This window comes from Anarrhichthys ocellatus, unplaced genomic scaffold (assembly GCF_004355925.1).
Source record: "Anarrhichthys ocellatus isolate YVR2014 unplaced genomic scaffold, GSC_Weel_1.0 scaffold28, whole genome shotgun sequence".
Taxonomy (NCBI): domain Eukaryota; kingdom Metazoa; phylum Chordata; class Actinopteri; order Perciformes; family Anarhichadidae; genus Anarrhichthys; species Anarrhichthys ocellatus.
The window spans coordinates 5,513,365-5,540,845 of record NW_022280058.1 but is presented as its reverse complement, the minus strand read 5'-3'; the positions used below and the strand labels follow the sequence as shown (position 1 = coordinate 5,540,845).

Genomic DNA, 27,481 nt, shown 5'->3' with positions numbered 1-27,481 from the left:
TATTCGCTGCTAAAAGACAAGTCATAACTCCAAGTTCTTTTAATGGATGGAGACTTCAGGGGAAATAAAGATATCACACGAATACACGTTTTGCCACAAAAAGACTGAAAGTTTTATAAAATGTTTTCACTCAATGGAGAGCAAAACAGTAGCTGAAATGTCATAAGCGATTTGAATACGCAAAGTCGCAACAATAATCCAGGACCAATGAATGCTGGTAGCTTTGTTTTTTCCTGAGTCATAGGTCATGTGATGCAAGTGTTTCAGATCCACAGTACAGCTTTAAAAACACCTCTCCTCCCTGAGGTACTTTACACACAGGTGATTGTTGCCATGTTGGGGGCAAATATGCATTATTAAATGTAGTACTGTAAATTGATACAACACAAAGAACGGCACAAACATGAATTCCCTTTTTGATGGAGCGAGCTTGAAGACAAAACGGCATGTTTATGTGGTGCCTTGATATGAGAGATAGTACCCATTCATTGGTGCTTATAGAGAGATTAGGAAGTATTAAACCCTGATGTGAACAAAATCATGAGTGACCTGGTTGTCATGCTGTCACCTGCCTCCCAAGATACAGAACATTGGGAAGTATTGGTCTGGTTCTAGACATTCCTGCAGCTGATTTTACAGTCGAGACAAACAATCATCTGACATTTCCAGCTTCCTCAGAGTCTGAGGAAAGAATCCCCGTCCAAGGCTGCCGGGAATGTCAGCTTCTACCGTCTACTCTGCTATTTAGGAAAAACTAAAAGGCAGCTGTGGGATAAGGCAACGTTGGTGTGGTACCGGAGTAGTTTAAACTAGATTAAAGCAAGCGGAAATGTGACAAAAGGCTAAGGAAAAGAACACAGATTGTGGTTCGCAGTTGAAAAGCAATTTCTTGAGAGTGCAAAAAAAAGTGTACTGATCTACATGGGTTGGACAAAATAACAGGAACACCGTAAAACATAATGCAATCCAATACAACAAGACCACACAGTCTGAAAAACTATCCTCTACACTTTTCTGTCACGATTGAAAAAAAAAAAAAAAAAGTTAAGCTAAAGAGAATCTTGAAAATGCAAAAAGAACCTCCAACACCTTTTATAAACCAGGTCAAGGTTTGACCCACCCAAGAAGTCTGGTTTCTTCAGAAGAAACTTAACATGATAAAAGAAAACACTATTTGGAATGACGTGATGTTTCAGAAGTGGAGTGAATAGAAGTTGTTCCTGTTATTTTATAACTACTGATTGCACTGTAAATACTACCAATTAGCTGATTGTTCAACGCATGTGTGAATAATAGTGTTCACATCAAAAATAGATTTTTAAAAAACAGTAAGATTCTGTCAAATCTCCCAGGAGACACTGTTTTGATTGAGGTCTGAAACTGTTACTTTTTTTGCCGGAAGTAAAGTTTCTTGGTGAGCATGGAAGCAAAGCAAGGCACTTGCTTCTTCCCAATGGCAGTGCGGTCATTACTGTTCCCAACACTCCTCATCGACACCTTCCTGTTGACCAGCGTCAGCAATTCAGTGAACTCAAGGGAGTCCCCGTACTTTCGAAGCAGCTCACACAGATCCTGGACATACCAGGAGCCGTTGATGGTTTCCCGGTGGGAGTAGTAGCCTTAACAAACGACACAGGTGATAGGACATGATGGTTAATTACTAATCAGCAAAAAAGGACATTCAAAGTGATGTATGGTGGCCCTGAGAGCTCAACGTGCGTTAACAAAATGCACGCAAATAAACGAAACACAAGCACACTAAGACAATATAGTCACCAATTTGACGACACATGCACATTTAGAAAAAATGCTGCAAATCGAGAAAACCCCCCAAAACAGAGTTGCAAAGCAAATAGCACGGACAACAACGGAAAGTGAAAAGTGATGCACATGGCTGGGACTCGTCCGTGAATTTATTGACCTGACAAAATACAACTAATTGTGAAACGGGCTAATGTTTTGGCTAAAACGTTAATAGTTACTTTCAAGTCTTGTAACGGGACAAGCAAGTGAGACTCGGGATATTCTGCTGACATGACTTATTCCATTTGAAATGAAACCACTGAATCATTGAGTTTTATTTGTTTATCCGTTAACAATTACGTAACTGCTGATGGAAAGGGAATATATACATTTATAAATGTCGTCAAACTGCAACTTATGTTGACTTGTTTTATAAAATTAATTAATTCAACAACTTGCAATATTTTGAAAATAACTATCAGCCTGTTTCAAAACAAATTGTACGTATTTCGTCGAATTATTTAAATTGGCAACGCTTAACAAATATCTGCAATAGTATCTAACTCATGCGATCACTATGTTAAAATATCTACAACATCTATAACTACATTTTAGCAATTTTTTCTTAACTTCGTGAGTCACAAACCCACGGAAGCAACAACCGTGTCGCAGCTTTTTCCGTGTCCCTTAGAAACACTTCCTGTTTGTCTTTGCTACCTGCAGCACATTTCTGTTCTTGGTTGTGTTTTCATCCATTTGCAGCATTTTATTCCCTAAATGCTGCACATGTGTTGTAAAAAAAAAAGATTAGGATTTGCAAAGTGCCCTGAGCTCTCAGGACCCTGTATAGATGTCTTAAATAATTCACTGTTTAACACCCTCTAAAAACAATGAAACCAAGTGTGGATCATCCCATCGTGCCGCCAAAGAGCCGATCAGGAGTTCTAGACATTCCCACGGGCTCACCTTCAGCCACAGAGTAGCACATGATGAAATCGGCCCCAGCAGGGAGGGTGTGCACAGCGCTGGCGTCCACCACCACTTCATTTGTCATCCCCTCGTTGTCCACGGCATCACAGGCAGTCACTGGATCATCGTGCTTATCTCCACGGCACGCCTAATGACATACACAGTCACCTTCACTCTCACAGAACCTCGGATTTCAAACTAAAACAGGCGTTTTTTTATGCCACATTCTGCCGGATTCAACTGGGTTTCGTGTGCACGTACCTGTAGTATAAAGATCTTTGGCTTTCCTACGAGGCTCTTGCACTTGTCTCCTTTGAACAGGGATGTGATGTGCTGAATGCTGATCTTGCCGTCGTGGGTGTACACGTGATCGTTCTCTCCGTGGCTCAGGAAGACCAGCAGAAAGCAGTCGGCGTCTGAATGGTTTTCCTCGGCGGCTGGTGGGACATCAGGTATTTGTTAAACTCGCTACCGAACAAGTAAAACGCAACAGGACACCACATGCTGGATCTGAAGTTTGCATATTAAAAAAGGACAACAAGGAAGCAGGTATGAATTAGTAATTAAGTGATCAGGCATGTGCTTACCTTCACTGATTTTATCTAAAACTTCCACCTGTTTGAAGTTATCATAAGCCCTCACTTCAAAGTTCAGGTCCTTCAGTCTAAAAAGAGAGGTGAAGGAAAGTCTTACAGTCGCTCAACAAGTACAGACAAGTTCTTAAGCACACAGTTGCGGAACACAACATTTCCTTCTCTAGCAGCTGTCGGCGTAGCGATACCTTTTCTCCAAGTTGTAGCGGTCGGCATTGGTTCCGTGCCTGTCACCTAACCCAAGGCGCCAGAAGAAGCGCTCCTGGTTAAAGACGAGCGCGAGGCCTCGTTTTCCGTTGTCCATCTTGTACTCCTCTGCAGGGTCCAGAGCTAAAGAGCTGTTTCACAATGACAAAGAGCCCAGGAACAAAGACAACATTAGTTGCATACTGGTGTCCGTTTTAGCAGCATATAGTATAGTGCAAACAAGAGCCATAGTAACTAACAGGAAGAAACCGTTTACCTTCTGATGAAGGCATCAGTCTCGGTTACATTCTCCGTGCTCGCTATAAAACACAACACATACATGAATACCCACACAACAATGGAGAATATACTGTAATCGGCACACGACGTTGCACTGAAAAGTCTGGCTTTACAGCTTTTTTTTAAATTTATTTTTTTAGATATCACAAATACTTTGCTGCTTTTCAGGCTTCTTTGTTCAGCAGCACAACTACAGGTGCATGCATTGCTCCACTGCTGCCGGTATGGGGGGGTCAAGCAGCCATTGTTTCATCAGCTTAAGAGTCCTCGTGGCCCTCAATAGCTGGGTGACCGGTGAAGAAATATGGCAAAGGCTGCTAAAAGAACAGAGGCCAAAAGTGACACCTCCATACCCCCACCCTACAGATATGTGGGTCACACTGTGTGCGCTAAAGGCAGCACTTGGAAGGTAGTATGTGACTATCTGTATGTCATCTGCTGCAGTCTAATACAACAGTGTTGCAATAAAATCCTACCTTCATAAAGAGTATAACACTCTGTGTAGATTTGACTTAATGGCCATTTCGGATGCTGTACATGGAGCAGTGTTTCTAATATTTAGTGTACCCTCATTGACAAACACGTTGGGTGGACAATTGTACTTTCCCAAAAAACCAACAGATCAGTTTCTAAATGACAAAGGATATCAGGATGTATGGGGCAATGATATCCTGTCAACGTGATATGTAGTAATCGTGGCAGTTTGAGTTAATGATTAATCTCACCCTTATTAAGTTAACTGCACTTCGGCTTCACTGGTAATAAAACCTCGTTTGTTTTACTTTTGCTTCGGAATGAGCAAAGGAAATTCACAAAAAACGTATATAATAGTGCACAAACTTGACAAAAACAAACAGTAGAAGTGTGTGAAACACTCACCCGCCCTGTCTGGTGCTTCTGCTGCTTTGTAGTGTTTAGCAGCACTTCCTGGGAAGGCGAGAGAAAGAGCAATTAATTCCCGACATTCAGTATGTTTTCCTAAAATAAAAACCTGTTGTACTAACATTGTGACCGGCAGTAAAGGCGTGACAACTCTTATGATGGAACATAGAAAGTAGTAAAGCGAGCTTCAATCATGATACTGAGCCTTTTACATCGAACAAGAAAAGTCGTATTTAATTTTCCAACTTTTAAAATGTCTACAACTGATGTCTACTGTTAATAACAAACGTTCGTGTAAATGTGTTACCTTTACATCTGTCTTCTGTCGTGTTTGACATGGTCCCTGCTTTGACTCCGCTCCAACTGCCACCGCAGAAAAATGAATCGCTTCCTCAGAGCAACACCGATGAGCCGGGATATTTAGCCCCTCCCCCTTTTAAATCTCATTGGCTGAAAGTGACAACCGGAGAATGCGATTGGCTCTCACGCCCGTCAGTCAAAGTTCAACAAGACAGAGGTTACGTGCTCGCCACACTGCAACGGCGACTAATCAAACGTATAAATACAGGGATTAACTATGTCATGAAGTCTGATTCAGATCATAAATGAGATTAGGGTTAGAGCAGTCGAAGAAATTACGAGGGGCTACATTTCTAATCCAGACTATTGTTAAATAGAATTATCTCACATTATTAAAATAATGTCTTTTCTCTTTGATGAGGTATCAATGGGAGTCGACTCCACCCTGAATGCTGTTTACTAGAAACAGTTTCTACAATAATGTCTATGACGACACGTGACACACAGAATTATCAATAAAAGCATGTTTCTTCATATTTATGACGCATTTAATCCACAGTGTTATCACATTGGTGCAATCCCCATCATGTGATACAGAAAAACATTTTACACATACACAAGGAACAGACTTCTTATTCATCACATGTTCCTATTTGGGTTATGGGAGGGGGAACTGTGCGGTAATGGTATATTCAACAGTAATATATGTTAATTTATTGAAAGTTGACCTGGAACTAAATACATTTGGTGTGTATTACAGGGGAAATAAAGACAAAGGTCTGAAACTGTTAATTTAGTCAGTTTAGGAACTTCCTTGTAAGAACAGCTCAATTTACATCACTATGTTTTACCCATAATAAGTGCCAAAATATATTGTTTTATTTTTCTTAATACCACAAACTTTTGGGAATTATTAGGAATTTACTAACCCATAAAATAGTGTTGGCTGCTACCCAAACAACGAAGAGCCAGGGAAACTCTGACCACGCTGTCTCCAGTCCATCAAATGACAAACACATTACACCGTATTAACAAAATAATAAACTGCATAGATATAGATATTACATGTTCACTAGGTATTTTCACATTCACTTTGTCTAACAGATGTCTACATTTCAAAACTCCAATAAAAGGGAGACGATGGACACAAGTCAGTGCGGGCCAAAGAAGCTCCATCCCTGAGCAAATCTGAAAGACAACTTTATTGCTGGGCTCCTGTCAGTGCTGCGCTTTGAATCAGTCCTTTCCACAGTCTTTGTCCTGTGGCGATGTCACAGTTCCCTCTTCACTTCATACTGACACACACAAGACTCTCTCTGGCTGTCCAGGTATGGCTTACATCCCATGTGCATAACGGCGTCAAACAGCAGAGTCACTGCTGACTCACAAGCTGCCAAGAAGGACAGAAAAGAAACAAAAAGAAGATCATGACCTAATACACAACAGGTGAGCTAGTTTAATAACAGGTACCTGTTAACACCTTACTGCAAGTGAGTCAGACATGTTTGTGTGTATTTAAATACAGCATACATTACTGATCAAATACAGATTTTATTGTAGACTAAAGATACATTTAATATTTACTTTTGTTTTCAAAATAAAATGACACAGCAATATCTTATTCACACTCACGGCAGCATAGAGAGGAAGTTAGGACGACAGGTTGGATTAGAATTTAATCTCAATTCATAACCATAGTCAAGATCAGACCGATTCAAATGTACAAATTAATAACGACCGTGATGTTGTAGTTATGAGTCAAGACTCACAGTGTGCTTAAACAGTAACTATCTTACCCTCTGCTGGACATGCTGTGTTTTACACAGTGTACACTTAACTTGCGCCAGCTCTGCAACTTCCCTATTTATCCTTAAACTACAGCAGATAATGAATTTGTTGATTTCATAAGATGTGAATGAAATTTTTTGCAATTGTCTACCGCTGAAGCATAGCTTCTTCCCAACATTTTGTGCAAACGGTTCGCCGTAGTCCAACACTTTCTTTATTGTATTACTTACACCCGTGCTTTTCCTACTGCGACATGTTAAAACTCACTTTTAATCAGCAACATCATTACAATTTAACTATGAATGCAAGTGAAGTGTGCACAACATCTAGAAATGAGACGAGTCCATCGGCTCAGCCTCTTACCTTGGACACTCTGGGCCAATCCCAGAGTTCTTTGCACATTCCTGCAGATGGTCTCCAGACAGTCCTGGAACTGCTCGTCGCAGTCGTGCTTCTCACTGCCGCAGGTGTCGTAGCAGCGGTCATGTTGGTTACAACATTTGGTCATGGACGGGATGCCAATGTCAAACTGAAAAAAAACACATTTGTCTCTCTTTATAATGTATTTTAGAATAACAATCAAATGTTGCTGCCAGTAGGAGGCATGCATTTCCCTCAATTCAAAATATGTGATAATGGTTCAGTAAAATATGAAAAATTAAGTTTCAGCAATGACAAAAAAAAAAAAAAAAAAGCACAATTCACACAGCAAGTAAGAAAATTTAACATAACACAATCACACAACCATTGCTCAAATATGTGGAAAAGACAAGTAAAATAAAGTATGTCATTTGTTCACCATTTAGTATCGTGTAGAAAATCCAATAACATATTGACTAATTGTTTTATTTTTTTACATTACCGCACTAATGGTCATTTTATACAAGAACCCCTGAAATTTGGTTATTAATTAAAGAGTTGTTTATTTCTGACATCGACCTGATTTGTTTGCAATATAAAAACATCTGGAACATCAGGAATAACACAATAAGTGTGCTTGTCCAAAACAAGTAAGGAACCTCCATAACTCTCTGTCAGACTACCTGAAATCCAAACAGGGGGGAGCCACATCCGTTGGGTGGTGGTTTCTTGTATCCGGGACGAGGTGACGGCTTGTAACCTGTGAGAGAGGAGCAAAGGTGGAGATGTGTCTTGTTCCGTCAGTTGTCTTGCTTGTCAGAGATAACCACATCAGTCCACCATGATCAAATGATTTACTGTGCAATAATGTGCATCTTCTGGCTCCCAAGTGTTGCATGAACTCACAACATTTATTGTCGCCTAGTATTTATCCATAGTTCTTTTTTTTTTTTGACTTGACATAGCAAGGAAAAGCTCAGGGTTGAATAATTAATAAAGAAGCTGGCTTACCATCAGTACACTTATAATGACACAACCCGTCATCGCCACCAAACAAATCCAGTGCTGCATTCAGGTACGTGTCAATCTTGTGTATTCCGTTACGGATTGTTTTCAGAGTCATCCTCCAGTCTGGAGTCTCTGGCTCTTGATTGCACGCGGACACACCTGTGAGACATCCACAATGGTACAAACTCAAGAGAAACACACAGATGTAGCTGTGGTAGTGCATCGTCCACGTAACGTCCGAGCCAGAAACCAGCGTTTCCCGGCGCATAGGTTTGATTTAAGGCTGGTTTATTCCTCAAAATGTTGTCTTGGTAACATCTCAAGTTTCACTTCTGGTTGTTTGAGTTTCTTAACTTGCACCTAGCAGGTAAAGAGCCCACCTGCCGCAGCTGTGAATGTCGTTTCCGGGTTTGACGCTGTCACGTGACGACTGATAAACCAATGGCGATGATGTCGCAAGTCGCCACGTCACGTTTAGCGGTATTAACGATTCTAATAGTCAGAACTGCGAAATCAGTAGTTTACTCAGTTCCACGTAGCACACCTCGGTATCCACAGCACGTGCAGCATATGCATGCAGATACATTTATTTTTTTTAAAGTCAGTCTAATAATTATATTTATGGGCCTACTGCTGAAATTGAAATGTAACAGCTGACTCAAGGAGCAAATGCTCCATTAAAGTCGCCCGTGTAGACTAGATATGTGGGTCCACATACATTTTCTGTTAAGTTCTGTACATTCATCAAGAGTGAAACACTTCTCTTATGCGATTATGTGTGTATGCTCTGAAATGCATTTTCAAACTAGCCCATATCTCTTGTCAATGTAAATTCCATTGTTTTATGAGTTAATGTTTTGGGATTAGTACATGTCTTAATACATTTCTCTCGTGTTGGGTCTTTCACAAGACTATAGAAGTGTATTACAAGGGACACACATGCGGAGGTCTCCAGTATATTCTCTATAATCACAAAATGACACTTGTGTAAATGTACTTGTGTTACATTCCATCACTGTGCGACATGTCACCGATGTCTCGTTACTCAAGACTGTACAAAATAAATAGTCTGTTTCACATTTTCGATTCACCTCCACTGTAGAAGCAGAAAGGTCACAACTGACTAAACTTTGGCAAATAAAACTGTAAGTGAGAAAGTGTCCATTTATTTTATTTTTTTAACTTTTGGGGAATTGACCCTTTGGCATTTGAATCAGAGACACATATACATCCAGTCAATGGTAATAATTTTACTTTATTTAAATGATTAGGCGAGCATTGAAGAAAATCACTTTCTTCCATAGTTTCTTAAATAACTGCATAAATTTCAAACATTCAAAAATGAAAATGTACAACCATTTATGAATAACAGTTTCAATGTCCTTCCAAGTTTAGTCCAAACCCACTTCACATTTTGAAGATGACGACATAAAATGTTCTCTAGTAGCAAAATCACAGGAAATCTCCTCGGGATCCATTGACCTCCATCCACACCCGGGGGTGAGTGGGAAGCTAGAAGTAGCACTGCGTTATTTTCTTTTCTTCATTTGTTCTTCACGAAAATGAATTTGGCTGGAGGACAAGCACCTCCAAACAAACCTAAAAAGTCTCTCAGATTATATTTATGTCAAGCAGATGATGCCAAAAGCCGTTTGTTGATCTTAAAACCGTGATTTTTTTGGGGTTCTCACTACTCAAAGCACATGCCTTTACAATCAAGTGTCCTTGCCCATCTTGTTTCCAGGAAATTACGAGAAAAGCAGAGTAAAAAAAAAAAAAAGAGAAGAAAAAACAGTTCTGGGGCTTTCTACAGTGTGTGTAGATTGGTAACAAGGCGGTTCCTGGGGTCAGGCTGGAGTGAGGAAGGTGGTGTGTGTGTGTGTGTGTGTGTGGGGGGGGAGGGGGGGGTTACAAGGAGAGGGACATTTCAAAACTTCAACAATAGAGCTAAATCATTTCAGTAAGTTTTTGCTTCTAGTGTAAAGACTCTTTCTTAAAAAAACATGAACATACACATCTATTAATTTACATGTACACGATCTAAAAGCATTCATCTCAACCTCCTCTGAATAGGTTGTTTAGTCTGTCCAGCTCCCTGCAGTTGTCCATGGTCATAAGTTCTGCCTTCTTGCGCATTCTGTCGTCCCTGTAGACCTTAGCAGCGTACAGCAGGTCTGTTTCTGGATGAGACACGCAGAAAAAACCAACGTGAGAAACAAAAATAGTGCAAAGCAGAAACTACTATTGAATTCAGTAAGCTAGTTCTGAGGGTGCATTGGTTACTCACTTGTCTGTCTCTCCTTCCAACAGTTATTTCTGACATTAGATACATAATCGTCCTCCACGCTTTTCTCAATCTGGTGCAGCGCCGAGCCCTTAAACTCCGACCTGAAATCTCGAGCGACGTAGTAGTCGACGTGCAGGTTTTCTGTCTGCCGTTTTACCGTCTGACCCGTGGACCTGGAGGAGATGCAAGTTGTTGTGAAAAATACTGAAATGCATTTTGTTCCCCACATATGTTGCAGCCTGAAGGTGTTTTATAGGAACCAGGTTTACTGCGACACCAGGATGAGCCGCTTGTGTCAACCTTTCATAGCACATGTTAAAAAAAAGTCATAAAGGTGGATACTTTCCAGTTGTCAAATGTTATGATATTACATGTTGTCATCTGTACTACTGATGGGAAGTGAATGTGACATAAGGTTGTTATTAGCGGCCTATAATTGCAAGCAACAAGCAAGTTTGCCTCAGCGGTGAAAAACAGAAAATGTTTGTGCGTGTGTACACGTACGGTCTAGAGTAGAGGCTGTAGGGTGGAGGGGAAACCATCATCTGGCTCAGTATTGACACTAAAATCAGGACCACGATGGGCATCAGCTGGATAAACATTGAGAAACCACCCTGGAGGCAAACACAGTTCAATGAGTCCTCAACAACACACACTAATGTACTGGGACAGCATACAGTTTCTATTGGTGCACATTATTTCAAATTATAAACGTACATAAAATGTTTAATACACTTATTTTTTAATATAAAAAGGGAGAAAATCTGAACCCATGTACATACATCGTTCCTTTCTTCTGTTCTCTCTTGCCGGTTGTCCGTCTGTTGGCTATAGCTTGTTCTGCTGTTGGTGAAGGTGTGTGCAGCTGCTGTAGACAAAAAACATTATGACTGAGGTCGGGTAGAAAGAATATGGACCATGTCACCAATTACACCTGCACACAAAGATCAGTATTCAAAACCATATGTTCATGCTGTTCTACATTAATGAAAGGAATAAATTGCATCGGCTCACTTACAGGAAGGGAAGCCACCTCCAAAGAACATGTTGAAGAGGTCCTCAGGAGTGATGTCGGCCTCGAAGCCCCTGTGGAAGTCAAAGCCTCCTCCTCCTCCATGCGAGTGACCCGAGCTGCTTGGCTCCTCTCCTCCCGTCAGGTCATACTGCCGTCTTTTGTCTGGGTTGCTCAGCACTGCGTATGAATTACCGATCTCTGGAGGAGGACCCAAATGATGTATCAAGCAGGGGAAGAAATTATGGACGTACATTTTTTCAAACTGTGTTTTTCTAAGATCAGTAAATAGTAATGATGTACTTTTAAAGGCCTCTGTTGCTCCAGGTGCGTGGTTTTTGTCTGGATGGAACTTGAGTGCTAGTTTCCTGTAGGCTTTCTTCAGCTCGTCCTCGTTGACTTCTTTACTGACACCCAGCACTTCATAGTAGTCCTTACACCGCTTGATTCTGGAGGAGAGGGACACAAAGTGGAGCAGCTGAAAACAATTCAGTGGATCTGTTCTGACAGATGAGGAAAATGTTCTTTGTCCTCAAGCTTAAAAGAGAATTAAATAATTAAACTGATGTTCAATTATTCCACTGTTATACATCAGACATAACTCTTTACAACATGTGTAAAAAAAAAATTAAAGACAATAAGTCATTTTGTTAGTTTATGATTACAATCTGCTGTAAAACAGAATGTTAATGATATGCTCACATAATCACGATATAAGTCGATAATATTAAGTTATCATGGCTGGATTAGGATCACTAATGAGGTCACATGGGAGACATTTTTAAAGTAAACTGGTGTTATTTTTCTTAGAAGACATGATGCAATTTTTAACCCACTGAAGCTTCCCCAAAGGATTTTGTCTAAAAAACACGAGGGAATAGAATGCTTACATATGCTTACAATACACTGGCAGGATTACATAATGACAAGCAGCATGTTTATCCTCTAAATGCACTCAAGTAGCTATTTGCAACTTTCTAAGATACGATTGAGGCCATAGGGTCTCTGTAGTCCTCGTGGTCTAAAACGATAGACCGTTAGCGGTTACCTGGAGTCGGCTCACACCGCTAAACGTCTCTCACTTTCCCTCATGTGCGAGACACCGAGCCGACGAGGTTCCCATGACAATTAGCCGTGTGTGCACAACACTGCAGTGAGAGACTACAGTGTCCTCCTGCAGCCACAGATGAAAGGGCTAATCAAGTATGATGGAAACAGTGCTGCCGTCACTGGGCCACATGTAGGACGGATTGCAGTACCACTTAGTGTGCACAGAAACACAGCATGAAAGAAAAGAGCCAGTGAATCCTTCAGTTCTCACCTTTGCACACCTTCCACCTGCTCTTTGTTGAATCCTTTAGAAGATTCGCCTCCTCCAGACTCTTGGCCTTCCCCGCCTGGCTGTGCACCGGTGCCTTCTCCTGGTCTCCTACGATATGCACCGTTACCCGCTGAGCTCCCATTCTTTGTTAATGCGTCCAACAAAGCTAAAGAAGACCAGAAGAGGCTTAAGATTATTAAATGACAAATTATTCCCGTCGGTATCTTACGAGTCTCCAAGCATTTCCGATTTGGTGTCAAGATTCAAGACAACTTTGATACAACACTGTAAATTATGTCACATATATACACTGCACAGCTTTACACACAAAATCACAAAGTACTACAGTTACTTACAGTTGAAAAATGTTCAAGTAGCTCAAGTAGTTAAAAATACAGCATTCTGTCAGATGCCCAATCAGACCTTTCAATAGGTCTTACTTTAAAGATTAGTCAGTGAAAGAAAAGGCACCTCTTCAGGAAGGGACAGTACAAGGAGGCACTGGCTTCAGTCACCGAATGAAGACGCTTTTCAAGTACATGGATGGAGAATACATAACTTGCAAGTACATCAAAACCAAGAGGAAGAGTCATGTTAAAGTCAACATTGTGGACCAGTTCCAGCCACCTATTGGGGTGCAGTGAACAAAAGGGCATGAAGATGGTTTCTCATTTAATTAGCACTATGGTATGTGTTATAGAGACAGGAGTGTGCATTATCAGCATGTGTTGCAACATGCTATATATGAAACCTGGCATTACACTGTCAGCAGCTCATTTATAACCAGATTAAGATGACGATTGTATTAATACAAAATATGCCCACTGTGCCGTAATGGCAGGCAGTGATGAGACTTCCAATTCATAAAGAATGCTGTATTTTATTCAGTGTTTCATAAGGAGCTTAATTCCACTGTTCTTCTGTTTCAGCCTTTATATTCACACATTTTGCAGTGTCCTTTCAGTCGTTGGGCCTTTCACACAGAAAGCGACGACGGCGCCACTGCAATCTGAAAGCCATTATTTCCAATGGTTTGCGCAGCTCCACAGCGGCTTGTTTTGCTGCATTGAGCAAAGTGTGAGCGCTGAGCGCAGCGCAAACCACGTCCTGAGTGAAAGGCACTTAAGGGTCAAGTTTGCCATCCATGAAGATAATATGGTCAGTGATACAAAAACACATTCTCAAAGACAGTAGAGCAACAGTAGAGCAGCTCAATCATGTCTCTTTCTCTCTCTCTCTCTCTCTCTCTCAAATACTTTTAACATGTTCTAATGGTCCTTATTGTTAATTAATCATTATGCAGTCACATCTAACAGAACAAGCACACAACCATGATCCCCTTCCCATAGCTAGACTACTTCACATGTTGACAAAGACAAAGTCATATTTACTGTATTTCTTTGCATATTACTCAGCATGCTTTGGTCATGCTGACTCGTATGGTTTTGCAGCGGCAACAACCTTATTTGCCCACATCGATCAATATTCATTTGACCAAATACACTCCTCCTGGTGCCATATTGTGATATGTTTTTATATTGACAGCGTTACAACCGTCCCTCTTTAATGTGAAAACCTTCACATGCTGGGTTCACGGAGCCAGTTGATAACCAGCCTACTGATGGCCAGATAACTCAAAGACAGCAGGGGACAAATATGAACATGACTGGGATACGGGTACAACCCCCGCCCCCCCCTCCACGTGAGGAATGCTGGTGTACAGGTGCCGTCTTGGTCTGCCCTTCTGTCAACCCTTTATGTGGGATGCCCTGGATTGCAACATTAGGCAACACACTTCCTGACCACTCACACCAAAGACACAGAAAGAGCTTCTTCCCCCAAGCGATCAGGATTGTGAACTTTAGAGAACCCCCACAGTCCCCTTACACATATACCTTTCCTATAGAATATATATTTCAGCTCCTTCCACATCATCTTTGGCACATTTTCTAAAGCCTTGTCATTATACATTCTGCTTTAAAACACACACACACACACACACACTTTAACCTGACGGTGCAGGCACATCAATGTGCAAACAAAGACATGAACGTTACTTTTAACTGACCAAGTTACAATTTAACAACTGAGAAGCTCCTGGTCATCAACGTCAAAGTTGATCTATACCCTGTTCCAGTCACTCACAATACTGCATATAGAAGAGCCTTTTTAGAGCTAACGTAGACTTCTGTCAGCCCCATCCTGACTTAGCCCAACACCTGTTTCCTCTTACAGACAGGTGTGTGTCCCGGATGAGCCTAGACTCAATCATTCAATTAAAGGATTGGCAGTCGGGCTGGCCAGCCTGCAGTCGTAGCCGTGACTACATCCTCCCTCTCCAGTCTCCACTTGCTTGTTCATCGACATGCAAACGAACCCACGGCCTTTACGCACACAGCAATAATACCGTGAGGTTAATTAACGTAGGTTAGGCCAGCGTCTATTCACTTGAAGTGAATGTGAAATGACAGCTAACACAAATGGTCTAAAGGTCAGCTAGTCTTCAAGATGTTGCAATGAATGACAGCTAGCATTAACGTTCAACCACTGAGCCAACCACGGCTTGATCGTGGATCGATGTTACACGACTCGCTACCATTGCTCCACTGATAGCTGCTAACGTTACAGGCTAACACCTATCCACGTACCGTCACCATATATAATCCACATTAACTGAGAGGTCCGCTGTAGCGAAGCGGTGGCTAGTTCAGCTAACACAATGCTAGGCCCACAACTTCGTTAGATAACGCTAACTCGGATATGTGTTACTTTAAGTCCCGTTTTAAATAAACCGTTTATTCTTGACTAACGTTGACTAATCATGCAAACACGCGTTGAACAATAGTACAAATAGTGTGTTGTTGTGAGCTTCAGACGTTAACAAACGTCAGCTATGCTAGCTAACACTTGGTGGTTGTCAGTGTAGTTGTTCCTTCGCTAGGTTAGCCTTTGACCGGTCAGTCACCAGCAGCCCTACCTTTGGCTCTGTCCGTCGGATACAGCTTCTCTGCTTTGTGCAGATACTTGGACGCTTTCTCTCTATCTCCGGCTGTGAGGGCTTTCGTCGCTATGTTTATACATTTTTCAGCTTCGTCTCTGTTCCCTTCCATCTTCATCCCTCTTCCTCCTCCGACCGAGTCAGCTGATCGTCTCACTCACCACGTGGTGCCCAGCACTGACAGCAGAGTCCAGATGTAATGTTATACATGCCACATTATCTTAATAACTGGTCAAAGAATGTAATGGAGTATTAAAACATTTTAATAAATGGCAGAAGTGTTAAAAACCTATTTTTTAAATATAGTTTCACATCCTCAAACATTTTTTTTTTTTATTGTAGGTTTGGAATTTTGCTAAAATGTAATTTTGAAATTACAAAATTGTCTTTGTAGATGTCAGAATTTCATAGAGAAGTACTGTAATGCTGGAAGATGATGTTGACCCATAATTTGACTCCGCATGGCTCCACCTTGTGGAACAACAGAACTATTACAATTAATAGGAAAACACTTGTTGAATCAAAATTGGTATGATAGTAACAGATTTTTTGTTACTGACCTGACCCGGAACATTCTCAAATGTATACTTTTTTTCATGATTATGCAAGAGACAGGAATATTATAAGAGGTAATGTAACAATCACAAATTAACACATTTTTTAAATATTTTAAATGGCCAATATCTCCAAAGGCCAAATAATTAAAGTCTTAAATTATTAAATTTAAGTTATTCATTCAAAAATCCTGAAGTAAACACACAGAAGTAAAAGTTAAATGTACTCAAAATCTAAAGTACTATGAACTAACCAGTGGAACTGGCAAAACCTCCACAGCAGCCAACCACTGCATATATGCCTGATGTACTTAAATATTCTCACTAGCAAGCCGATACAGTGATGGACACTGGGCAGGACGAAAATCATATAAAAGATGTCCATCACTCAAAATACAGTAGAGGTGATCAGAATGACATCATTTTCCAGGGTGCTGTGGCAAATATTAGACCATTCTCCATATTTAACCTAACATGCAGTTTCCATAAAAACAAGAAAGGATAGTTACCAGCACATTTCGCCGTATACACACGCACACAGTGAAGTTTGTATTTGGTAATGTATTTATTCAGAGTTCAGTGATCAAATTTATCAACATTTGTTATGTACCTTACATTTTGTGCCAGCATTAAATATAGGACATCATTGAATTCATAATTTTTATTTAGATAACTTTACAGCAGACTTATTCATACTGCACAGAAAAAAAAAGACTGAACACAGTACCATTTTTAAAAAGGAGCTGACAGTAAGATGCCCATCTAGAGGATTTCAAGTGACAGAGCTGAGGGCAACACACAGGGTCGAGACTTTGAGTCAGACGTGTTGGTCTATGTTTTTCGTGGAGTCTCTTAAGCTGCCGTGCGTGAAGGGGGAAGTTTGGTTGAGAAAGAGCCCATGGTGTTGAGTGCTGCGTGGATGCGGAAGTGTAGCCTCGACTCCATGTTGTAGTCTTTGTAGTTAATCCTGCAAATAAGATCACTTATAAGCTTTTTTTGTATAATATGGCAGTATGGAATGTCACTTTATTGGGCAGACATATTTCGTCAAGGCATTTTGGGAATTGCCATTCTGACATTAAGAGAAAACAACATCCAGATGCGTTTTTATAAATGCACATGCAGAACTAACTGTAACCCATGATAGTGGAGGAGTTAAAAACACTTACTTGACATTTTCCATCATTGTGATGGCTGTGTTGATGTCACCTTTCTGCTTGTGCAACAGGCCGAGCTCATACATGGTGAATGGCACCAGGTAGTTGTCGAAAGCGATATCCTTTTCACTGCCCGAAATGTTTTTATAAAATCAAAGTCAGTTCAGTGGGTCTATTCAACAGTGGCCAAATTTGAGTTGTGGAGTCTCAACACCACACAGAGGTCAAATATTTTATGCATCATGTTCTTCAAGACAAGGTATATATGGATAAATACAAAATACAGCTAATGCAATTCAAATCATGTAACTGAAATACATCCTGACAAGACTTTACGTATGTAGGATTTACATAAACATCTTTAGGGAGTCTGTTCAGACGCAAACTGAAGCCAGGGGACAGTAAAGGAAGATTAATAAAACTCCTTTCATGAAGTGAAATGGACAAAAAAAATGTGCCATTAACACAGTCTATTGAAAGTGAAGCAAATGAGAATCAGCAAGTGTCATTAAGAGACAAAACAGTAACACAATTGACCAGTGATCAGTGTGTTGTGTGTGTGATTTGTGACTATATTTCAGTTTATTTTCCAACCTATATTTCCTGTGTGTGTTGCAATGGCCTCACCTGGAAATGACTTTATTGAAGCAGAGCTCAGCCTGGACCAGGTGCCCCAGCTGTCTTAGACACAGGCCCTTCAGCAGCTGAACAACACACTGGTCATCCAGGTGATACACTGATGGGTCTACACATGAGATAAAATGCTATTAGTGTCCCGTTGAAATCGATTAGTTAATGTGTTTTAAAGTTCTGCCGTTCCCCTCACTTGGATCATCTCTGAGCTGCTCCTCTGCTTTCTCTAAGGTGGTCAAGATGCTTTTAGTCAACTCTGGTCTTTTGCCCACCACTGTGAAACCATTCCACACGTACATCATTTCCTGTGGGAAAAGACGCGTCGTCAATCCAGTTCTCAGTTTTAGTTTTAAGTCACTGAAAGTAGGAGTGCACATGCATCCTCACCAAAGCAGGCACGACTAGTTTCACAGGCGCAGAAGAAGAGTATCGGCGTGCTTTGCTTGCTGCAAACTTCTCTGTTGGGATCGACTTCCCAGCAATCCTCAGTCTGAGACCCTCCACCTGCCTACAAACAAAACCATGTCTCACTGACTATTACAGAACTTATAACAGAATCCTATACAGAAATGATGGTCGTCTATCACACACCTGAATAACACGATCACATTTTCTTGCAGTTCAGTCACTTCTTCCTCTGGTAGCATGCTCAAGATGGCAGCTTTCTGGAATGTATAGGTGGCCTGCAAGAGAAGAGCAATCAGCTTATAGCAAGAGATAAAAACAATGTCAATACATGAGCAGTTTAGCACCGGGTCAAAAGGGAGAATAAGTTGTATTCGTCACCTGGGACCACTTGCTCTCTTTGCAGAGCAGGTCAGCGTATCGATACGCCTCCCTCCAGTTTTGTTCGAATGAGTAAGCCCACATCAGCTCCCAGTAACACAGGTGGTGAATCTGACACCACTCTTCCTGTGCTGCAATACACGCCAGGAACTTTTCCTGGGCCTGCAGAAAACCCCAGACACATGGGCTTTCAGTTTTCTTCAACAACAACAACAACAACAACAACAACAACAACATGAGCTGCATTTAACTGTTAGACCAGTTATTACCAGTACTCACAAAAGTGAAGTTTCCTTTGAGCAAAGCAATCCTTGCAGTGTAGAAAAGAATGAGAGCTCCCTGTGGACGACACACAGACACATTAATTCAAAATGATGCCATTTCACTGAATGACAGTAGTGACATCTGCCGTGAGTTACAATCAGCAATAATCACTGCTCACATTGGGGAACTTTTCAATGTAGGGCTCCAGCAGGGCCTCAGCCTCAGTAAGGTTTGCTTCACCAGTACCTGGGGAAAGAACATGAGCAGAATAACAACTTTCTGACCATCACAAATCATAATATAATGACAGAATGCAGCTTATTCCTGGAAGAAAATTACCCAGAATCACAGTAATGTAGAGATGAAACATCAGCAGTGTCAGGGTGCTGAGGATGGAGCGCAGGCTGTTGCCGGCTGCTCCGTCCCTTAACTCTGACAAACCCATTTCCTGTAAGAAAATTGGCAAATGACACTATCTGTATATTTAGTTGGAGAAAAAAAAAGCAAAAAAGAAAGGACTGAGGGTACCTACCCGGTCTCCTGAGAAGCCCAAAAACTCCATCAGTCTGAGGACTTTGGATGGGAGCAGAGACAACATCTACCAAAAAAGTAGGTTCAATGTTGATTAGGCTTGATACAACTTAACAATACTTTGTTCGTTTAGCAAAAATGTAGCTATATAATGTGGCAAAAACACTTTGTTCTACTGCATGACTCACCAGATTAAATGATCCAATGCCCATGCTGACACCGCCCCTAAAATGTATGTGGGTGCTCTTCTGTTTTTCCATGTCGTTTGTGACACTGGCCAAGGCCTGGCAATCCCTGGTTTGGGAGACAAAATATCATTTAAAAACATACTCAAATATGATGATGTACATTATTTTCTTTTTCTCAATGTCTGGTTATGGCATTATGCCCCCAACAACCCCCCCATTCAAGCTTCTTACTTGAAAATCTGATAACTGTTTCGGATTCTCATCCCTCCTTTGATGAAGCCGAGTATAGTCTCATCCAGAAAGGTGAGAGCTGCTTTCTGCAGCAGAACTTCAGCATAGCACAGCTCTGCATGCATCTCCTCTGTTAACAAGAATCAAATGTCACATGATGGGTGAAAACAACTTTCCAGACCTGCAAAAATGTTAAAAACACAATACACATTGTCATTTTGTTTATAAACTGCACTAAACTGTCCTCCCTTTCTGTCTGCACTGCACTAACTTGTCTTCTCCTGCAGTCAGGGAGGGATTGTTATCCTTCTTAAATGTTTAGATTCTCACTGTCTCTAAACTCCACATCCTCCACGTTTTAAATTTCCCCCACACCCGCTACTGATGCAATCACCCTCCACACCCCATGTTCACCTTCTGTATACAATTACATTTTCTCTATTTCTAATAAAAACACTAAAAGAGTACTTAAACATGGCTCATTTCACCTCCTAATCACAGATCCAATGAGTCTGTAAGCGTATCACTCACCTTCTGTCAGGTTGTCAGCTGGTTGCCTATTCCACAGGCTGGTTAAAGTCTCCACTATTCCAGTTTTCTTCCGAAATCTAAGTTAAGGAATACACAGTATGGTGACAAATTAATCCGGACTGTGTCTCAACGCTTTTAAGACAAGGTGATGAATGAATTCTTTCCTCTACGGCTCATTTTTTTTTAACTCAGAAATGCACCACATTTTGTACACACCGTTGAACTTAAATCCTAAACTTTTATGAAAGTGTTCAGCCGTACCTTTGGCACGTCTGCAGGGATTCACCCAGTGACGCCATGGCAGCATTCATGTCCTTTGGGTCAAAGGTCATGCCTGCCTGCATCACCAAAATGCTGCTGTAGCCCATTGCGTGGTACATGCTCTGACTCTTCCTGAAGGGGACAAATGCAATGATTATTAAAAAAAGAACCCTGCATATTGTAAGTGTGAAATTAGAATATTTTTAAAAGTAATCAAATGCCTATAACTAAATGTTATCGTACAACCAGCAGTGTGAAACAGCTGTCCACAAAGATGCAGAGTCAGCTGGAGACTAGTTTAAGAGTCAGTGACTAACCGAGGTTTTAAGACAGCCAAAGCATCAGAAAACCTGTTGTTCAGGAAAAGGTTGAGGGCATCGGAGCATTCTGTCAGTGCGGCCTCCAAATCCATTTCAGGGGATCTAAATGAAAGAATGACAAATTAATTTAGGCTTCTACATCTCAACAGACATACATCTGAAAACAAGTCTTGCATAAGTATCTGGCAGCCCAGACAAGTGGCACTTTGGTCTTGCGAGATAAGATGCGAAATGTATAGCATGTTGGCAATTTGAGTGTGTGGAACAAAGGGGTTTAAAGTATATGTATGCACAGTTTGAAGAATGAATAAATGATAAAGTATCACTAAGTTACGATATAAGATATATAGTGACCTCTAATGGTTGTGAGTTGGGCATTACAACAAATAGATTTAATTAAATAGCAAACCCATTTGCAAGGATAAATTATATTTTCTATGGGATAATTATTTTCAACATGTGCCAATCTTTGAAAAACATGCACACACTCCTGTAAAACCTATAAAATAAAAGTATAATTTCACTTACATTGAATCCTCACTGATTTGGTTCAGGTCCATCTGAAAAAAAGAAAATTCAAATTTTAAATCCATTTTTAAGTTGAAAACAGTGTGATGAGAGAGACGTTTAATCTACCCTAACAGGCCATTTGGCGTTTATTTGTTACAGTAAAATGTGATACGTCAGTCAACATGCTCCCCTCAGACCCTTTGAACATGATGCATTAAAGGAAAAACAACTTTCGACAACTCAACTTCCCTCCTCCCCTCCTGTCTTGACTGATAAAATCAAACCGAAGAGACAAAACAGTTTTAGAATTAACGAATAAATTAAAGTAAAAAAACTCTGGTCAAATTCGGTCATTAAACATAGACAGCAATGTTATCTACCTGTTGCAGTGAATCGTGTTTTTCCATCTCCATTTGATGCTGGAACTTAAGTCAGATAAGAAGAAGTTACGTCGGGTGTCTTTTTTCCCTCTGCGGTGAAAGCCCCCTCTTCACTTGCACACAAAGCGATAATTTGGCCTCCTGGGATATTTATAGGGTGTGGAGTGGCCTAGATTTGCAAGGCCAGCCCACAAATCTGTCGGAAGTTGACACTATCTTTACGATCTTAATAATAACAACTATTTTTATCCAGATTTGATCAGATACTCTAGATCAATGATCAAACGAACTGGTGCACATAAGAAACCAAAGAGCGCACATTTGAGACAACGAGATGAGCTCGCTGTCTGTTTTTATGCAACAATGTGTAAAACATGTCAATGCAGCTGCACTGACGACTCGAGAAAGGTGCGCAGAACAAAGGTGTTACCTGATGGACTAGCGGTGGATTAAGTAGTCAGACATGTATTAAGGCAAAAGTTACACAATAAATCTGCTGGGTCGAGAGATAAATCATTTATTTAAAAAACATGTTCTGCTGCACAAATGTGAAGTCATTTTGCAGACTTTTTTCTTTTCAGTGTGAAATAACTGATAATTGTACCTCTTCGGACTTAAAATAAAGCCATTTCAAAAGTTTAGAGGAAATCTCACTTTGTTATATTTCATGTCAAAAATGTAACTGTGGGTCCCAATTCACAGCATTTGTGTGTGCGTGGTCATTCATTCATTCATTCGTTGTATTTTATTAGCTCCTTATACTTGTAAGAAAGATCTTAATTAATCTGAACAGTAACTAATTTCCGCTGTCAGATAAATGTACTGGTGTGAAGGTACAATATTTTCCTTTAAAGCGAAGTGAAGTAGTATAATAAAGTAATCAGTAAATGGAAATAATCAAGTAAGTTTGTCAAAATTGTACTTAAGACAAATAAATGTACTTAAGTTCATCACTAAATGTAGTTACTTCCATTTGGAGGAACAACCGAGAGCAGAGGCAGAGGAAAGGCGTTACCATCACAAATTACCAGATGCCTTCTGGGATAAATTCCTTGCTCTGCTCCATGTCCAGTGCATACTGGGTTAACTTCATTCTGACAGCACAAGGCATGTTTTACATAGATTTGGTTAACATTTCTGGTTACTTGCATGCATGTAATGTCCCTGTCTAACTCTTTAATTCCGGTGGTTTGGTTGTTTCCGTAGCTGCTCTGCACTCTCAAGTGTCTATGAAGCTTCTTTATGATGCTATTACTATTATTGAATGTCATGAAAAGGATCTGAATGAGTTGTAAAAAGCTTTCACCAGCAAATTGAAAATATTTACATCACTCAAACAATTAATATGATGTGCATGTGGTTATTGTGTGACTTTAAAGTCATATTATAATATTGTAATGTTCCACTTACGATTCGGAGACAGAGTGAAGTCCTTGCAAGAGGTTTATTTACACAAACCTTCAACAATAGTGCCAGCAACTCCAGTGAACATCAACGGTCTTTTTACAGGTCTCAACAACTCTCTTCTTTGTTGGTTGCGGTTTAACAAATTTGACTAGCTCCCAACACAGAACAAGTCCCTCCTCCCCTCTGCTCTACCAATCACAGGCACGCACCTTGACCAACGTGTACAGTGCGTCCCGTGATTGGCCAGAGAGAGGGAAGTGACAGCCTGCAACCAACAACCAAAAAAGTTACAAAATTACACCTTTTAGCATAATATAGCATATATGCCAGGGGTATCAAACTCAATCACAGAGAGGGCCAAAATAAGAAATTGTGACTACGTTGAGGGCCAAATAGAGTCACCATTTAATAAACAGGATGGAAGGGATATTGGACAAAGTGCAAAAAGAATACATGTTTAGGTAGTGTAGCGTCCAAATCTTTAGCACAATGTAAACCTTAAGTTGACGCGAGTTTCTGGTCCTTAGCACATAGCTCACACCGACACCGCTCGTAGATGAAAGCAATACGTGTTTTTATTGATCCAATTTCCTTCGTACAAGTTAGTGAAACGACTTCCTTTATTCCTAAAAGTACTCTGATTACCTCGACACACTTTAATGATCCACAGGTTAATCCACATAGCACGTTTCATATAACACCTTTCATAACACGTTTCACAACACATTTCATAACACGGTCCACAACACGTTTCATAACGCGGTCCACAACACGTTTCATAACACGGTCCATAACATGTTTCATAACACGGTCGGAAAACTGTGCGGCTCCACTCTGCTTCAGGTATTACTCCTAACCGTATAACTAACTATCGCAAAGTGTCCTTAAAGTGACAGTAGTCTGTCACTTACATGGATTTCTTACTATAACAAATTATAACAACATCCTTGTAACATTCAAAGTTGAAACAGATGTGATTAAAGTTAAACATGTAAATACAAGTGAATATTTAACAGCAAACTGAATTTGGCTCTTACACACCGGCCCCTAATTGTTCTCAAGATTTAACATTTGAAACAATTACCTAACTTAAATTAAGAGAGCCATGTACTGTAAAGGAACATTCTCACAAAATAACGATATAAGAGCCGGAGGCAGATAACAGACTCCTACACTGTTGCTCAGTCTTTAGCACTGTTCGTCTTCCAAAAGCAGACACAGCTTTGTAATGGGCCTGTGTAAAACACTAGTCTTTGTCTTTATGCAGACCTGATGAACAAGTCCTTTGTGGTCTGGAAGTGCCTTAATGACCTTCCCCATGACCCAAGAGTTTCTTGGAGCAGAGTCATCCACTAGAAGAACGATGTCTCCCAGAGTGAAGTTTCTCGATGCTCTTGACCATCTTTGCCGTTCCTGGAGCTGTGGCGAGTATTCCCTGCTCCAACATACAGAATTGGATACCTCCGACTGTAGCTCTTTTCTCCCCAGCTTGTTCATTTTCACAGCGACTGTTGCTGCCGTCAGCTCTATCCGTGGGATGGCAGGTTGCTTTAAAGGAGCCACTCTGGCCTTCCCCATCATGAATGTGCAGTGAACTTGATTTCTCTGGTTCCACAACAGTAAGTAGCTAGCCGTCCCGTAAGCTTCCTCACTTGCATCCGCAAAGTGGTGCAACTGTGCGTATGTAGGATTTCCAAATGCTGGTGGCTTGATGCACCGGTTGACTTTGAAGTCCTTTAGATTGGGAAGTTTTGTCAACCAATCTGTCCACTGTTGTTTGACCTTTTCTGGTAAGTCGTCATCCCAGCCCATTTTCATCCGACTCAGTTCCTGAAGGATTTTCTTTGCTGGCAACACCACTGGTGCGAGAACTCCTTTAGATAATGATACAACTTATAAATCAGTCAAGAATGCTGTACTGAAGGCATATGAGTTGGTTCCTGAAGCATATCGACAGCGTTTTATGATGTTGGAAAAAAGGTTCAACCAGTCTCATATGGAGTTTGCGAGGGAGCTGACAAATAATTTCAATCGTTGGTGTACATCTTCTGATGTTATTGATTTTGAAAGTTTGTGTAATTTGGTCGTCTTGGAGCAGTTTAAGAACTCTCTGCCCAGCCGTGTTGCCACATATCTTACTGAGCATAAGGTTACAACTGCCGCCCAGGCTGCGGGATTGGCTGATGAGTATGCGCTTATTCATAAAAGCTGGCTCGGTGAGCCTGTGTGGGAGGATGATGGAGGTGTTAAATCATCTGGTTGCTTCGGGGGTTTTCCAGGTTGGGCACCTCACGGAGCGCCTGAAATGGGAGAAAATACGTGCAATTGCTGCCGTGAGGCAGGCCACTGGAAACAGGAATGTCCTATACTTGGGGATAGGAGGCAGCAGGCTGGAGGTGGGCGGCTAAAACCTGCTGCACTGGTTGTAAGTGTTTCTGGTCCTGTGGGAGTGTGGCATGGCGGGCATGCAGAATCTGGCGTGGTTGGAGGCCCAGATGAGTCCTATTGGCCTTTTGTCTCAGAAGGGTTTGTAACACAGACTGGTAGTGAAATTAAGGTGCCTGTTAAGATTTTGAGGGATACGGGTGCTGTCAACTCCTATGTTCGAGACTCCATTTTTTCGTTTTCAGATGAGGCAGATACAGGGGATAAAATCCTGATGCGAGGAATGGGGTTGAGGGTGTTGCCTGTCCCGGTGCATATGCTGAATCTAGACTGTGGCTTGGTGCAGGGCAGAGTTCCTATTGGTGTGAGACCAGCGTTACCAGTGGAAGGGATTGACATCATTTTGGGTAACGACCTGGCTGGCAGTCATGTGTGGGCAGATGTGCCTCCTCCTCCGATAGTCACTCCCTTTCCTTCAGCCTCTGAACAGCCTGATGAGAGTGCTGTAAACTTCCCCAAAGTTTTCTCTGCATGTGCGGTTACTCGATCGATGAGTTGTGCTGAATCAAAGGAGGTAGATGGAGACGTGGAGAAAAATTTGCCGTGTTTACCTGATTTTCCTTTGTCTGTGTCTCGTAGTGATCTGCATAATGAACAGAGAGCAGATCCAGCCTTGGAGGAGTAGTTTGGATCAGTGCTGTCAGTTGGTGAGGTGAAACATGTTTCCAGGGGCTACCTTCTTCAGGATGGTATTTTGGTGAATAAGTGGGTGCCCCATGGTGAGGATTTTGTTGGGGATCCCATTTTTCAAGTTGTCATTCCAGCCAAGCTTCGTGGTCATGTGTTAAGACTTGCTCATGATGGGTCAGGACATTTGGGTGTCCGGAAAACCTATGACCAGGTTTTTCGCCATTTCTTCTGGCCACAAATGAAAAAGGATGTTTCTATGCATATTAAAACCCGTACTATATGTCAGATGACTGGTAGGCCAAATCGGGTCACTAAACTGGCTCCACTGGAGCCGATTCCAGCTATCAGTCAGCCGTTTGAGTACATAATCATTGACTCTCGCGCGAGCAAAAGTCGCGAGTCTTTTTCCTGCTCGCTTGTGAGTAGTTTTTCTTTTTGACCGTAAGTGGGCGGACCCAGTCTCCATTGTATCTCTACATCTAATTGGTTACAATCCTCATCTTTAGATAAACCGCATATCACTCTGACACAGACGCTCGGGGGAGATTTTCAGATTGCACTACAGGTCAGGGGCAAACAATGTACATTTTACTGCACAGGTACTTTTACTTTCTGCACTTAAAGTACATTTTGCTGATAACATTGACTAAGGTTTTGAATGCAGGTATTTTACTCGTAGTGGATTATTGTTTCATCAGTATGGTATTAGTACGTTTACTGCAGTGAAGGATGTGAATACTTTTTCATCCACTAATTACTTGTCAGTGATTTAACAGTTAATATACAGTGGTCCCTAATCTTGGCTCCAGATCTTTGAGCAGGTCCAAATTGTTGCTCATATTATATACAACTTTATTATATCTCTTCTGTAAACACAACACGATGATTAAATATGATCACATCATG

General features: G+C 41.1%; 4 protein-coding genes across 6 annotated transcripts; all 4 read right to left on the bottom strand.

Moving 5' to 3' along the window:
- Nucleotides 1-24: 24 nt before the first annotated feature.
- On the bottom strand, nucleotides 25-5,059 carry LOC116392006 (caspase-6). The gene is made up of 8 exons (XM_031863095.1): nucleotides 4,981-5,059; nucleotides 4,671-4,718; nucleotides 3,769-3,811; nucleotides 3,494-3,643; nucleotides 3,300-3,376; nucleotides 2,974-3,149; nucleotides 2,710-2,860; nucleotides 25-1,619 (listed from the first exon to the last, which is right to left on the bottom strand). Exons 1-8 carry the CDS (start codon nucleotides 5,009-5,011, stop codon nucleotides 1,384-1,386), a joined length of 912 nt encoding a protein of 303 aa, XP_031718955.1. The 5' UTR covers nucleotides 5,012-5,059; the 3' UTR covers nucleotides 25-1,383.
- A 171-nt stretch (nucleotides 5,060-5,230) lies between these two features.
- Nucleotides 5,231-8,637, bottom strand: pla2g12a (phospholipase A2, group XIIA). Its single transcript, XM_031863096.1, has 4 exons — nucleotides 8,133-8,637; nucleotides 7,805-7,881; nucleotides 7,125-7,290; nucleotides 5,231-6,363 (listed from the first exon to the last, which is right to left on the bottom strand). The coding sequence occupies exons 1-4, from the start codon at nucleotides 8,395-8,397 to the stop codon at nucleotides 6,245-6,247; spliced, it is 627 nt and encodes a 208-aa protein (XP_031718956.1). The 5' UTR covers nucleotides 8,398-8,637; the 3' UTR covers nucleotides 5,231-6,244.
- Nucleotides 8,638-9,364: 727 nt separating this feature from the next.
- Nucleotides 9,365-15,871, bottom strand: dnajb14 (DnaJ heat shock protein family (Hsp40) member B14). 2 transcript variants are annotated; one of them, XM_031863092.1, is made up of 8 exons: nucleotides 15,727-15,871; nucleotides 12,750-12,915; nucleotides 11,732-11,877; nucleotides 11,435-11,629; nucleotides 11,199-11,284; nucleotides 10,921-11,030; nucleotides 10,417-10,589; nucleotides 9,365-10,309 (listed from the first exon to the last, which is right to left on the bottom strand). In XM_031863092.1, exons 1-8 carry the CDS (start codon nucleotides 15,863-15,865, stop codon nucleotides 10,185-10,187), a joined length of 1,140 nt encoding a protein of 379 aa, XP_031718952.1. In that variant the 5' UTR covers nucleotides 15,866-15,871; the 3' UTR covers nucleotides 9,365-10,184. The 2 variants fall into 2 exon arrangements, with proteins under 2 accessions (XP_031718952.1, XP_031718953.1); XM_031863093.1 differs by having other exon boundaries at nucleotides 11,199-11,281.
- Nucleotides 15,872-16,863: 992 nt separating this feature from the next.
- Nucleotides 16,864-27,011, bottom strand: LOC116392160 (tetratricopeptide repeat protein 39B-like). 2 transcript variants are annotated; one of them, XM_031863355.1, is made up of 19 exons: nucleotides 23,504-27,011; nucleotides 22,094-22,138; nucleotides 21,732-21,763; nucleotides 21,201-21,305; nucleotides 20,884-21,015; nucleotides 20,623-20,699; nucleotides 20,092-20,221; nucleotides 19,861-19,966; nucleotides 19,674-19,739; nucleotides 19,481-19,589; nucleotides 19,320-19,387; nucleotides 19,157-19,216; nucleotides 18,878-19,039; nucleotides 18,683-18,774; nucleotides 18,479-18,599; nucleotides 18,285-18,396; nucleotides 18,086-18,203; nucleotides 17,471-17,587; nucleotides 16,864-17,268 (listed from the first exon to the last, which is right to left on the bottom strand). In XM_031863355.1, the coding sequence occupies exons 2-19, from the start codon at nucleotides 22,124-22,126 to the stop codon at nucleotides 17,154-17,156; spliced, it is 1,755 nt and encodes a 584-aa protein (XP_031719215.1). In that variant the 5' UTR covers nucleotides 22,127-22,138; nucleotides 23,504-27,011; the 3' UTR covers nucleotides 16,864-17,153. The 2 variants fall into 2 exon arrangements, with proteins under 2 accessions (XP_031719215.1, XP_031719216.1); XM_031863356.1 differs by lacking the exon at nucleotides 22,094-22,138.
- Between the last annotated feature and the right edge of the window lie 470 nt (nucleotides 27,012-27,481).

What these genes read in the sequence shown, in the direction of transcription:
- LOC116392006 (XM_031863095.1), bottom strand. Translation starts at nt 5,011, where the DNA reads ATGTCAAACACGACAGAAGACAGATGTAAAG. An exon ending in TTTAGATAAAATCAGTGAAG is followed by an intron (nt 3,150 to 3,299) that starts GTAAGCACATGC and finishes ATGTCCCACCAG; the next exon opens with CCGCCGAGGAAAACCATTCA. An exon ending in CAAAGATCTTTATACTACAG is followed by an intron (nt 2,861 to 2,973) that starts GTACGTGCACAC and finishes GTATGTCATTAG; the next exon opens with GCGTGCCGTGGAGATAAGCA.
- pla2g12a (XM_031863096.1), bottom strand. Translation starts at nt 8,397, where the DNA reads ATGCGCCGGGAAACGCTGGTTTCTGGCTCGGACGTTACGTGGACGATG. An exon ending in TCATTATAAGTGTACTGATG is followed by an intron (nt 7,882 to 8,132) that starts GTAAGCCAGCTT and finishes CCTCTCTCACAG; the next exon opens with GTTACAAGCCGTCACCTCGT. An exon ending in CCCCCCTGTTTGGATTTCAG is followed by an intron (nt 7,291 to 7,804) that starts GTAGTCTGACAG and finishes GTTTTTTTTCAG; the next exon opens with TTTGACATTGGCATCCCGTC.
- dnajb14 (XM_031863092.1), bottom strand. Translation starts at nt 15,865, where the DNA reads ATGAAGATGGAAGGGAACAGAGACGAAGCTGAAAAATGTATAAACATA. An exon ending in AGCAACAGAGGCCTTTAAAA is followed by an intron (nt 11,630 to 11,731) that starts GTACATCATTAC and finishes GTCCTCCTCCAG; the next exon opens with AGATCGGTAATTCATACGCA. An exon ending in TGGAGGTGGCTTCCCTTCCT is followed by an intron (nt 11,285 to 11,434) that starts GTAAGTGAGCCG and finishes TTTTGTCTACAG; the next exon opens with CAGCTGCACACACCTTCACC.
- LOC116392160 (XM_031863355.1), bottom strand. Translation starts at nt 22,126, where the DNA reads ATGGAGATGGAAAAACACGATTCACTGCAACAG. An exon ending in AACAGTTATCAGATTTTCAA is followed by an intron (nt 19,967 to 20,091) that starts GTAAGAAGCTTG and finishes CTCCCAAACCAG; the next exon opens with GGATTGCCAGGCCTTGGCCA. An exon ending in TTCAATAAAGTCATTTCCAG is followed by an intron (nt 17,588 to 18,085) that starts GTGAGGCCATTG and finishes CATTTCGGGCAG; the next exon opens with TGAAAAGGATATCGCTTTCG.